The sequence below is a fragment of the Narcine bancroftii genome, chromosome 6 (assembly GCF_036971445.1).
Source record: "Narcine bancroftii isolate sNarBan1 chromosome 6, sNarBan1.hap1, whole genome shotgun sequence".
In the NCBI taxonomy this organism is placed as follows: domain Eukaryota; kingdom Metazoa; phylum Chordata; class Chondrichthyes; order Torpediniformes; family Narcinidae; genus Narcine; species Narcine bancroftii.
The window spans coordinates 80,394,046-80,406,746 of NC_091474.1; the positions used below are offsets into that span (position 1 = coordinate 80,394,046).

General features: G+C 42.5%; 1 protein-coding gene across 4 annotated transcripts in view; it reads left to right on the forward strand.

Moving 5' to 3' along the window:
* LOC138736266 (PH and SEC7 domain-containing protein 1-like) overlaps nucleotides 1-12,701 on the forward strand; it is a 165,283-nt gene that overhangs the window by 130,987 nt on the left and 21,595 nt on the right. For all 4 annotated transcript variants that reach the window (XM_069885488.1, XM_069885489.1, XM_069885492.1 and 1 more), the window contains 2 exons: nucleotides 8,679-8,869; nucleotides 10,713-10,783. In XM_069885488.1, the coding sequence (XP_069741589.1) occupies nucleotides 8,679-8,869; nucleotides 10,713-10,783 (262 nt within the window). The remainder of the gene's footprint in view (nucleotides 1-8,678; nucleotides 8,870-10,712; nucleotides 10,784-12,701) is intronic.

A 12,701-nucleotide genomic window follows, 5' to 3' on the forward strand; every position in this document is an offset into this window, starting at 1 on the left:
ACGGAGCTATCCACACAACGCCACTGGAAGCATCTTCACCCAGAGTGATGACCCTGATTCAGGAAGTCTTTTCCCACTTTTCTCATTTAAGTGTGGGCAGGATGTTCTGAACTTGCCCACAGATTCCACACGGAGGAATAAAATGACCAGTAATTCACTGTCAGGAACACTTTTCAGATGTAATTGCAGACTGCTCCGGTTTCAGTTAGACCACTATCCATTCTTTCTTCCTCCTCTATTCTTGTCTCCTTTCCTCCAGCTCTCCATCCCCTTCCTTCTCCATTCTCAAAGCTATCCACCCTCACCTCCCAACATTTTCTCTTATCCACTGACTACCATCTGCCAGTGGGCCTGTGATCCTCCCCTGCCTCTCTTCTCCCCCTCCCATTTTCTCTTGTGCTCTCCCTCTCTTACCCACTGACTACCTCCATTTTCTCTTGTGCCTTCCCTCTCTTACCCACTGACTACCTCCTGCCCCTTCCATCCTCCCCACCATTTTATTCGGACACTGCCTACAATTTTTATCATACCTCGATGAAGGGCTCAAGCCCAGGATGTTGGTGATGTATTTTTTATCTTTGCAGCATGAAGGACACTGTTTGACCTGCTGAGTTTCTCCGGCATTGTGTTTTTACTTCAATCCAAGGTGTTTACAGAGTTTGGGGTTGTAATGTAGATGTGGCATCTTTTCTGATGCACTCTATATTTTCCATTACATCCTGCAGACCCCCTGTAAATAATGTCATATTCCCAGAGAACCCCAATGGACACACCCCCAAGGAATTCCCAGGAAAACATACACCCAGAGATTGCTTGTGCACGCTCAGATACCCTTGTGAACATGGACACCCCATGAGAAATATTGATCTGTCTCTCTAATTTCCTGACAAACTAGCACATACACAGGGCCCTTGTGAATTCTGGCACACTCCAGGAGACACTAGTGAATACTAACACTGCCAGGAAGCCCCATGCCAATATTGTTATTTTTCCACAGGACCTCCTAATCACACATTCAATAATCCCTGTCAACGTTGACTCTCACTGAGAACCCACCATGTAAATATTGATGCATTCCTTATGGAGATTATCTCCCAATTTGTGAAATAACATAAAAGCAAATTATTCAACTCCAGTCTCTGGAACTTGAACTGTTTTGATCATCCTCATGCCCTCCCCAGGAATCAGACAGGTGATTTTCTCCGCTGTCATTGGTTGGACTTTGATCAGTAGAAAGACACTGAATTTGTGATGCTTTTTACCGCCCATGAATGAGGAAGACGGGAAGATTTCTTTAACTACATTGTCGCCCTCTGTTTTATTATTGCTAATGGGTTGAAATGATTGTCTCAATTTCGTATTTGCACACTAATTAGATAGATTACTATCTTAACAAATTGATACAGACAGTTAAACCATGTCCTAAAGGAAATTATCTGCTCCAGATGCATGTTGAGAGCTAAGTATTTGCCACAACATCTCCCACGGGATAGTTGATGGCAAATCAGATGGCATTTAGGACATCATTCTGTAAAGTATTGACTGACACAAGGTTGAAGGACAATGTGACTCACCTTGACCATGGTGCAGCAGTTCTTGATCCTCTGACCATTTCCAATAAAGCATCTTGTGATGTTTTATTTTTCTTCCCTCGATTAGACCTGGGCACTGCTGACTGGGCCAGCATTGAAAGAGCATTACAACACAAGACAGGAGCTTCGCCCACAATGTTCTTTTGACTTGTCACCTACTCCACAACAATCTCATTTTCCCTACCTCACACCCATTTGCCTTGCTGAGAGTTTTTTGTATTCCTCTGTTATACCAGCCTCCACCACCACCCCAGGTGCATTCCAGGCACCCACAATTCTCTGAGTAAAATACTTAATTTATTTTTAATTTTTAAAAAATTTAGACCTACAGCACATTGCCAGGCCATTTCAGCCTATGAGTCAAATTTACACCCCATTAACCTACATGCCCGGCACATTTTGAGCGGTGGGAGGAAACTGGAGCCCGTGCAGAAAACCTATGCAGACACAGAGGAGAAAGTACAAACTCCTAACAGACAGCTCAGACAACCCCGGTCCAGTCTCGATCACTGACGCTGTCATGGCGTTGACATCTCTGACCTCTCCGCTAAACTTTCCTCCACTCACTTGAAACTGATGTCATCTGGTATTTGCTGTTGTCCCAGGAACATGATGCTGGCTGTCCAACCCTCATAATTATCTATTCCCCTTTATTAAGTCATCTCCTGTCTTTCGTCACTTCGAAGGTAAAAGCCAACCTTGCTTCATATGACATACTCTCCAATCCAGGCATGATCCGAGTAAATCTTCTCTGCACCCTCTCTCATGCATCTATTTATTGCCCATATCTTGAGAAGGTTGAGGTGAACTGCCTTCTTTAAACCTCTGCAAATGTTCTGATATTAAAAGAAACATGCTGCATAAAACAGAAAAAATGAATACCTCGTTATTCAGCATACTTAGCACGTTAGTTCGGAGGTGGGCTAGCTGTTTTTCTGCAACCGTACGAAGAGCTCTCATCATGTACGATGCCACTGGGAATCTGTCATTGTGCTGTCGGGAGAATTAAAAAGCCAATGTGGTTCAGAGGAATCTGGCATTTTCTTGACAGTGGTACAAATATTGTTGCTGGCTTCAGCTGCTAGTGAGATTAGGTGAGGAAAGTAGTGACGTCAAATGTGAATATTTAAAGATCACTCAGCCTTCCCAGAGAGGTGGGTGGGCAGGCTCAGAACACTGCCTCTTCAACAGGTTCAGTGAGAGCTGCATCAACCATTCGGCTCGGTCTGCATGCAAACTCTGACTTAGAGTTTGTTAAAAATGAACTCTGTTCTTCTTTAGTTGCTTGAGGTGCAGATCAGGAGTGTAGGAAGGTGGAGGGATTTTAGGGAAGGGGGTGCGAGAATCATAGGTTGTAAAGATGCTTGTTCTCTCTGTCAAAGCTGCACAGTGGCGCTGTGCTGAATGTGAGTTCTGTAAGCAATTCATTACCTGGTCAATCACTTGAACAGGTTAGAGCAAATCACCTTTCAAGTAAGTTAAATATTGCAGATCAAAATATTTAAAATAGAAATATTAAAAAAAATCACATTTTCTACGGCAGTAAAACCCCTGATATCTAGCACATATGGGGATTGGTAGATGCTGAACAAGCAAGTTTTGCAATTACTTGAGACTGCGACTTGCACGGAGAACTAATGATGAGACGGACCAGTTTTAGATTCCAGAATTTTTACCCATTTATTTACTGCAACTTTAAAAAATTTTTTGCCGGTTGCTTGATAATGGGGGTTACTGTACTTTTGTTTTCAGTCAGGAACCAATAACCAGAAGTGGGTGAGGCTATTGATTATCAGATACACTGAACCCAAGCTCATTTGATTCTCCAATAGATCAGGGAATAGATATTAAAAACTGGAAGGGATACTCCTGCATGCATTTGCTGTTTGGTGAACGAGGTTCACCTTTTCTCCAAAGGTTTTACAAATAACTGATGAAGCTGGAGAGATCTTTTCGCATCTAGCAAGAAAAAAGCCCAATTTAATTTGATTGTGCCCTTGTTTTAAGGTTCATTTAAAGTACCCCATCGACTCAGTCTCTAATGCTGTCTGTGTGGAGTTTGCACATTCTCCCTCTGATTTTGTGGGTTTCCTTCGGGTGTTCAGCCTTCCACCTGTGTCCCAAAGACATGCAGGTTGGGAAGTTAATTGGCTCTGAGTAGGGAGGTGAGTGGGAAAATCATGGGGAGGAATTAATACAAATAAATGGCATTGATGTAAATGAATGCTTGATGGTTGACTCAGACTCTGTTGTCCCAAACTCACTTTATACACGTAATATACGTAATTAAATCTTCCCACCTCATTCAGTCAAATGCAACAATTCCAAGTGTAATTATCTTTCACACCTCTGGATTTTAGCTTAAACTCTGAAATTTTAATAAACCAACAGATTTCAAGAACTTGGCATGCCAGAATATTCTGGTGCCTGTGTTGCCAAGGTTACAGGAAGTTGCAAGCTGCGATAGGTGATTAATGTCTGTTGAGTGGTGAATACTAATGCAGAAAAATAAGGTTTAACGAAACATGAAAGATTGCTGGAGTTCCAGCCATCACTCTGCCAGTTTGATTGCCAATAACCAACCCTGCCATCCTTGGATTATGGAGAAAGGGAGTGTTATGAGCCCAGAGGACTCCAAAACCCAGCAGCAATAGAAATTCACCAAGACAAATGGTTACTTAAACCAAAGTTGCTTTTAATTATTTTTAAACGTGAAAACAGAATCACACTTTAACTTATCACTGTTGACTTAACTAACCTAACTAACCCCTTCTAATTCTAAGCGCACATGTATATAATGTGTGTGTAAGTTCAGAAAGGTTCTTTGAGTCACAGTCCAATCTCATTTCTCATTCCTCCAAGTGCACTGGTTGCAGGCAATTCTTATACTGTGCACAGATTTTTAACATTTATGAAGTTCACCAGGCTTTGGTGCTTGAAAGGTAAATGGTTACCGCTCAGGAAAGTTCTTGTTGGTTTTCAGAGAGAGATTTGTTTTTCCAGGACACCCACAACTGATGTACTTCCATCAGCCACTTCAGTGTCTTGCTGACAAAACTTGCTTCTCCAGATGATAACCTCTTTCTTTCAGGTCACTACCGAGTTCTTTTTTGTTTCCCTTATTCCAAGTGAAACATTAGACAGCCAGTCCTCTCCTCTTGCATGAACCACAAGGGCTTTGACCATGCCATCTTCCAAATGGGGCTTTCCACAAGCTTGCCAGCTTGTCCTGTTCCAGTCCCAGCTGCTTCTGCTGGCTGTGACACTGTAGAATGATCTCTGTCTCTCTCTCTCTCTCTCTCTCTCTCTCTCTCTCTCTCTCTATGTGAAAGACTGTTTGACTCTCTCTGCTTGCAAAACCACATGACCCTCTTAAAACAGCAAGCTCTACTCCAGACAGAAGGCGGATCCGACAAGATCTTTCATCTGTTGCCTTTTGTAAACAACAATCCATTAGTGAAGGCTCGGGCACTCTCCAAAGCTCTTGCAAAAGCTGTGGAGCCGATATGTTTAGCTTTAGCAAAGCTCCAGTATTTCAAATAAGATCTGTTTTAAAGTGTTTGTATGTAACCTACTCGAACAAACAGTTCCCAATTTATCCCCCAAAGACATATCTATGTACTCTGTCACAGGAGGCACGGTTAGCGTAGCAGTTATTCACTATATTACAGCACCAGCGACCCATGTTTTGAATCTGGGATTGTCTGTACATTCTCCCCAGGTCTACGTGGGTTTCCTCTCGGTGTTCTGATTTCTTCCCACCCTCTTTAAAAAAAAAGTATGGGTTTTGTAGGTTAATTGGTGTATCTGGACGCCACAGGCTTGTGGGCCAGAAGGACATGATACTGTGCTGTATCTCTTTTAAAAATAAGTATTGGTGTCATTTCACACTGTGTTCATCATTAAGACTCTGTGTCACTATTTTCAGGGACTACAAACAAATGCATATACTCCGTGTCCCCGTTTTCCAGGGCTGGTTCGTACTGGTGTTCATGCTGTAGTTTATCCATGGACCCCGTCTGGCGTATGTGTTGTAAAAAGTTAAAAATAGCCAGAGTCCAAAGGATTAAGAATAAGCAAAAAAAAGTCTCTCATTGCAGTATGGACTATTTGGCCACAGTTCTTCTGCCAATTCTGAAAGAGCTATCCAATTAGCCCTCCCCATTGACCTTAATTGTACTGTTCCCTTCAGGTATTTACCATAACTAGTATATTGCCCACAAAGCAAGCTGTTTTGGTCAGTCCAAGCTGAACGACCAAAGGAATTGCTCACACTAACCATAAGAGACTCTCATATTCATGAAACAATATTTATTTATTAATTGGTAAATTCTTGTCCTGCATAGATTTTGTTTTTATATGTGTAATGTTTGGTTGTGTGTCTGCATATTTTGCACTGAGGGCCAGAGAACATTCTTCTGTCGGGTTGTCCTTGTGCAATCAGATGACAATAAACTTGACTTGATTCTGATCCTGATCCAAGCCAGTCCAACAAAGGCAAACACAATTTCTGCATCAACCTCATCAATTTCAAGAATTAAATTTAAAAGAAGGGTGGATTTTAAGAGGCTTCTTGCAGTAAATAAATCACAGAAAGATGGTGCAGAAGGAGCCCATTTATAATTTTCTTGGCAAGAAGGAGCACTTTAAACTAATTGAAATTCTCAATTTACTGACCAGTGTCCTGTAGATTTTAACACTTCAGCAGTTCTTGAAGGTGCTTCTTCAATGTGGTAAAGTGCTTCCATCAACCTGTTAGGACGTGAGTTCTAGACCTACGTCATTATTTGTACACTTTAAAAATTTTCCATAACTTTCCTCTAATATCTATCAATTAACTTCCAACTTAGTCTCCAGGGAAAAAAAATAGGTTCTTCCGATTCACTCTACTCAATTTCCCGATAATTTTATATGATTCAGGAAAACCTCTAGCATCAGGAATTCAATCAAATGGCAATCTCAAGCAACTGGCAAAAAAAAAATGAGGAAAATAAATATATTTTAAAAATTAAAATGAATAAGAATAAATAAATCAAATAAAAGTTTAAAATTGTAAATTTTGCAGGAAAATATAAAATTTTGGAGCAAATATTCAGCCAGCAGAGGGCATTGATCGTGCTTTGCAGCTATTTTGAATTATGTTTGAATAAAGTTGTTTTTGAATGAAATGGCATCACCCTGGTTGATGCCGCTCATTGTTGGGCTGACTCTCTTAAAGTGTCTCCTTATCCCTGCTGAGCAAGAGTCTTTATCTTTTATTAGTATATTATTAAATATATGTGTAAGACTGTAAACTTGGGGGAGAGATTAATTATGATGTAATTATTGGGCGGCTCCGTGGAGGGGGAGGAACCTGCAGATGCAGTGACGGTTAAATGTTTTCAAAGATTTTGACTGAAAATAAAGTAAAATGCTTTGAGGTTTATATATTCATGCAGGTAAAGTTTGTTCAGTGGAAGTAGTGAAGAATTTTTGTCTTTTAAATGGTTTATTCTTAATGCAGGTGTATGAGTTAGGCATTGCAATAGTTAGACTAAGCAACTGGAAAATACACTTATCCAGAATCTACCAATCCCCATAGGTGTTGGATACCAGGGGTTTTAGTGTATTTTTGATTAAATGTCCTTGTTCCAAAGAGAGCAACTCAAACCAGTTCAATCTCTCCCCTTGAAATTTTCCAGCTTCAGCAACAATTCTTAAGTCTCTGTTACAAGCTCTTGCATGGCCTCAGCTCCTTTCTGCAGTGAGCTGACCGGAATCATACAAGTCTCCAATCGTATCTTAATTAAGAGATGCAGCATTATATCAGGCCCTTCCAGCCAACAAGCCCATACTGCCCAAATACACCAATTAATCTGCAAACCCTGTATGCTTTGCTCAGTGGGAGGAAACCAGAGCACCTGGAAGAAACCCATGCAGATAATGTACAAACTCCTTATAGACAGCGCAGGATTCGAACCCAGGTCACCGGCACCATGACAACATTGTCCTAACTGCTACGCTAATCATGCTGCCCAACTCTTCCATGATTGCCTCATAATCTATGCTTTGGCTTGTCATATGCCTTCTTATAACATTCTTACTCCACTGTGATGTAATTTTTAGGACTCACAATTTAAACTTCCTCCATTTTTCTTTATCCATTAATTGTCATTTCTCCCAACCCAGTGAACTTCAAGAATCGATTCAAGATTAATTTTATTGTAATAAAACAGATGTAATATTACACAAAACTTCCTTCAGTCTGTCGCAAGGCAGACAGATTTGCCATCAGCAGAAATTGCCCGCCACCCCTGAAAGAGAAGCAAAAGAGAGTTCCTTCAGAGTCACCAAGTGTCCGCGGACTCGCCTCCAGCACTCCCGCAGCCTTTGCAGCCACACAGACCTCAGTCCAAACCATCGTCCAGATCTGGACCTCTGACGCAAAGCCCTCAGTGCCCTCTCGCATCTCGGTCCCAATACCTGGTACGCCTTGAGCCAGCCTCCAGTAGTGCGCAGCCTGTTGTGAGTCCTTTGACCGCTGTCACCAGCATCCTCCGTGGGTTTCTCTCATCAAGTCACCAATAGCCCACTGCCTATGTGTCCTTCAGCTACGTGGCCGGTCACTGATCCGCCACTGTGGTTACCATCCCATGGGTTGCCTCCTCTGCTTATTTCAAATGAGGGTGGTTGCCCTATTTCCTGGTGTCTTGCACCAGTCCTCTGCTTCCCTATAACCTCTAACTCCTTGAGGCTGGTGCCAATCTCAGGCAACACCCATACCCCAAGGTCACAGGATTTTAACATGAACCTCCATCAGTTCCTTTAACAGGCTATTTAAAGCCTGTACAGAGCTGTTGGTAGTTGGACTGGGCAGTTGGGACCTGTGGAGTGGCACTGTGTTTCTATTCCCTGCTCTCTGCAGGTCCACCCTAGTGGCGGCTCTGCCGTTGCAGCGATTCTGGTAGAGCTGCAATTCTTTTCTGGAGCAGAAATATCTGAAGGTACCACAGTAATCGGGGGACTTTGGCACCAAATCAGCTCCGAATGTGGTTAGAAAAGGCCTTCAATTGTGCTAAAGATGCATATTTTGTTTCCTTCTGATAGTAACGAGGAGGAATTGCGAAAGTCGTTGTCTGAGTTGGCTGATGATCGGACTGATCCAAGCTTGAAGGCCATGAAGAGGATCGGCACTGGTAGGAACCCTTTCCTGGACATCATGCAGGACCCCAAGGCAGCGACCTACAAGCACGGGTTCCTGGTCCGCAAGGTGCACGCCGACTCGGACGGGAAAAAAAGTGAGTGCCGCAGAAATCAGACTGCTGGGCAAGGACACCGAAGGGTTAGCATGCACGGCTGCATTGCCATCAGCTCCAGGAACATGCCATCACTCTCCTGCATTCAATGGGGGTCAGACGTGCCTTTAACACAAGGGTCTCCAGATGTTGGCCACTGTGAACATCCAGTGTGGATCACACGATGTGGATGTCTCGGCCGTGACAGCATTTGTTGGCCATCCCTCTTTGCCCTTGAACTGAGGAAGCAGTTGAAAATCAGATATATGAACACAACTTACAGTGGCCAATTAACCTACCATTTCACAGGTCACTGAGTTGTGGGTGGAAACCGAAGTACCCAGAGGAAACCTAGTGGTCAATGGGAGATCCTGCAAACTCCTTGCTGGGGCCTCATTTCTTTGAGGGGGGGCTGGACAAAGTGGCGACTCTTGCCTTACTTACAGTAGGCAAGGTTAAAGAATTTCATGTATGTACATTCTAAATATAGCATTGCATGACAATAATAGAACCTTGACCTTTACTCCACCGAAACCTCATTGTAAATTGCCCCTATTGAGTGGTAGAAACAGTGGTGGGCAGCAACTGATGGGAATATAAAGAGAATAAAATAGGATTAGTGTGATGGATTGTCAGCACAGATTTAATGGGCCGAAGGGCCGGCTTTCATTCAGTATGACTGATTTGCCACTGGTGGATGTGTACTCAAGTTGTTCAGGCACAAAATCGTGGACTGAAGGGTCTCTACTGTTATGTAATGTTCTATGACTATCTTTCCACCCTAAAAATAATCTTCTGGACCAGATTGACAGATACATGTATTTGATGAGTCAGGGTATCAAGGCTGACAGGAAGAGGGGCTGAGTGGGAGGATGGATCAGCTCCTGATAGAAGACGGAGCAGGTTTGATTGAGCTTCTTCTGCTCCTAGATCTTGTGATATTTTGATTTCTGCTAGGAATTGGGTTTCATTTTTTTCCCCGTTGTAACTCTGGGCCACTTTTGATGTCAAATGCCAGTTATTGCTGCAGCAGTAAATATATTTTCCTGCACATCAGCCTTCACTCTCAAGGAATGAACTCTTTCCCATGGAATAATCACGCCCATTCGGTACTGAGTAAGGAAAGTGGCAAGAAAAAATGAGCTGTTGTCGTGCAGATGAGGTAGATGTTTCCAACCAGTGTCTCACAACATTGCTTCTACTTAACTTACCCTGGTGGACTACAATGTACAGCAGATGTCGTTTATATCTTTGTTTGACTGGGATTTTTAAGATGACTGTTCCTAAATTTGGTATTGAATTTGGTCCAGATATTGAGCTCTTCAAATGCTGATGTTTCAAGGTCCTGAACAGTGTCTCATACCCCTTCTTAACCTGACTTACCTGCCCTGTAATCTTTAGGAATATGTGGACACCCAATTCAAAATGTCTACATTCCTCTATCTCAATAGTTGTTATTTCTCCCAACCCAGTGTACTGCAAGAATTGGAGCAGAGATACCTGAAGGTGCTGGTTAATTTGCGAATACAGTAAAATCAGTCTTATCCAGAATTAAAATAAAAATCACAGCAGTTTAAAATTGGCACCCCTCGCCATTAGTTCTCCATTCTCATAACTCACAGCCTCAAGCCATTGAAAAACTCGTTTATCCAACATCCACATCCCCGTGGGTGCTGGATACCAGGGGTTTTACTGTATCTCAGTAATCAGAGGACCTCCACACCAAATCAACTCCCAATGTGATTGGAAAATAACAACAAATCATCAGTCTTTGCTCTCTCTCTCTCTCTCTCTCTCTCTCTCTCTCTCTCTCTCTCTCTCTCTCTCTCTCTCTCTCTCTATACAGCTCCCCGAGGGAGAAGAGGCTGGAAGACATTCTACGGAGTGCTGAAGGGGATGATCCTGTACTTGCAGAAGGTGGGATGTTTTTGCAGGCTGATATTTTGATCTAATTCAGAAATACTTCCTTGGTGAAGAAAGGAGAGTGCTACTTCCCGAGAATCTGTGAAAAAGGCCCGACAGGAGTGGGAAAGCGATACACAAGGACCACTGAAAGGCAGCATGTTTGTCTCATAAAACTGGGCAAAGTGGAACGAAGCATGTTCATATTCAAACTATTAATTAACCTCTATGTTCATACTTCCCCATCTTTCACTAAACACGATGCAACAAAATTGTAAAATATAACAGTTAATTCCTGAGGAATAAATTAGGGGGAAAATTAATGTTTTTTTTTAATTACTGACCTAAAATTTGAAGGGGAATAGCTCAATGCATCTTAACCCAAGAACAGTGTTACTGGAACAAAGTGACACACAAACTAGTGAGACTTGCACACTGCTATTTTTACATGGAACGTTGGTAAATTTTTCCATAACCCTGATATTTTACAATAGCAGAGAAAACTAGATACTTAAAATTGATGTTAAACCCCACCCCCAACTTCCCCAGTCCCCCCACTTCCTCCCCTCCTTTGTTCCCCCAACACCCTCCCCATTGGGCCCTCCCTCCTTTTCCAGCTATATGGTTCTGTGTTCCACCCCATGCCCCTTTCCCTCACCATTTTATTTAGGCGACTGCCTACATACTGATCACACCTTAATGAAGGGCTCAGGCCTGAAACATTCATTATTTATCTTTAATATATACAAAAATCCCACTTAATTGGCATGTAAACAACCCGTGTTTAAAGCCAGGTCAAGTTCTTCAAACTGAACCAAGAAAAGCCAGGTCAGTGCGACCTTTTACGTAGCAACTCGCATATTGGTTCTGATACTACCTACCTTGGCAGGTAATACACAGGATGAAAGTAACCCCATCCCACGTTCATTGCATTCACACAGGTAAGTGAAGTGGTTAAAAGGTGGCTAAGTCCCGTCTTTTAATGGCTGTGTAAAAGGGGTATGAGTGACCTGCTGAGTTTCTCCGATATTCAACAACCAAACTCCTTCAGAAGTAATCACCCAATCTAATGTCTGAACCGAGGGAGAAGGAGTAATTCTGCCTGTAGAATATTGTCTCTTATTTCTTTGGGCCCGGATGAGGAGGAGGCTTACCATGTGAGGGAATCACAGGTGCAGCTTGTACCGTATTCTGCAGGAACCGTTGTCACCAGTGTGTCTGGGGTTTAATTTGTACCTTTTACCCGCTTGCCTGGATTGAAGCTTGGTTTTTCTCTTTGGAGCGACAAAGGATAAAAGGGGACTTGATAGAAGGAGATAGATTATGAGGGTGGACAGCCAGCCCCCTTTCTCTGGGGTGACGATAGCAAATACCAAAGGACGTCTGTTTAAAGTGGATGGAGGAAAGTTTAGGGGAGATGCCAAGTAAGTTTTTTTTAAATTCATCTTGGTGGAATGTATTACCAGGAATGATCTAAAGGCTCTAAGTGTGATGGATTATATTATATTTTATAGGAGATAAATTATTACAGGTTTTTTTAGTGTAGATCACTTACAAACATTTCAAAACAGATCTCATTTAAAATGCCAGCGCTCTACTCAAGCCAGACAGTCCAGGCTCTGAGTGCCTTTGCAAAAACTTTGAAGAATGCCTATTAGGACTTTACAAGTAGGTGTTAATTGGACATGCAGTGGAGTAGTGGATTATTGTTTTGGAAAGCAACAGATGAACGGACTCAGAAGATTGGGTCCGGTGCCACAGTCTGAGTGCAGTTTGCTGTTCTGAGAGGGTCATATGGGTTTTCTGTGTGTGTGTGTGTGTGTGTGTGTGTGTGTGTGTGTGTGTGTGTGTGTGTGTGTGTGAGAGAGAGAGAGAGAGAGAATTCAGTTCTACAGTTCAGCAGCAGCAGATGGGACTGGAACAGGACAAGCTG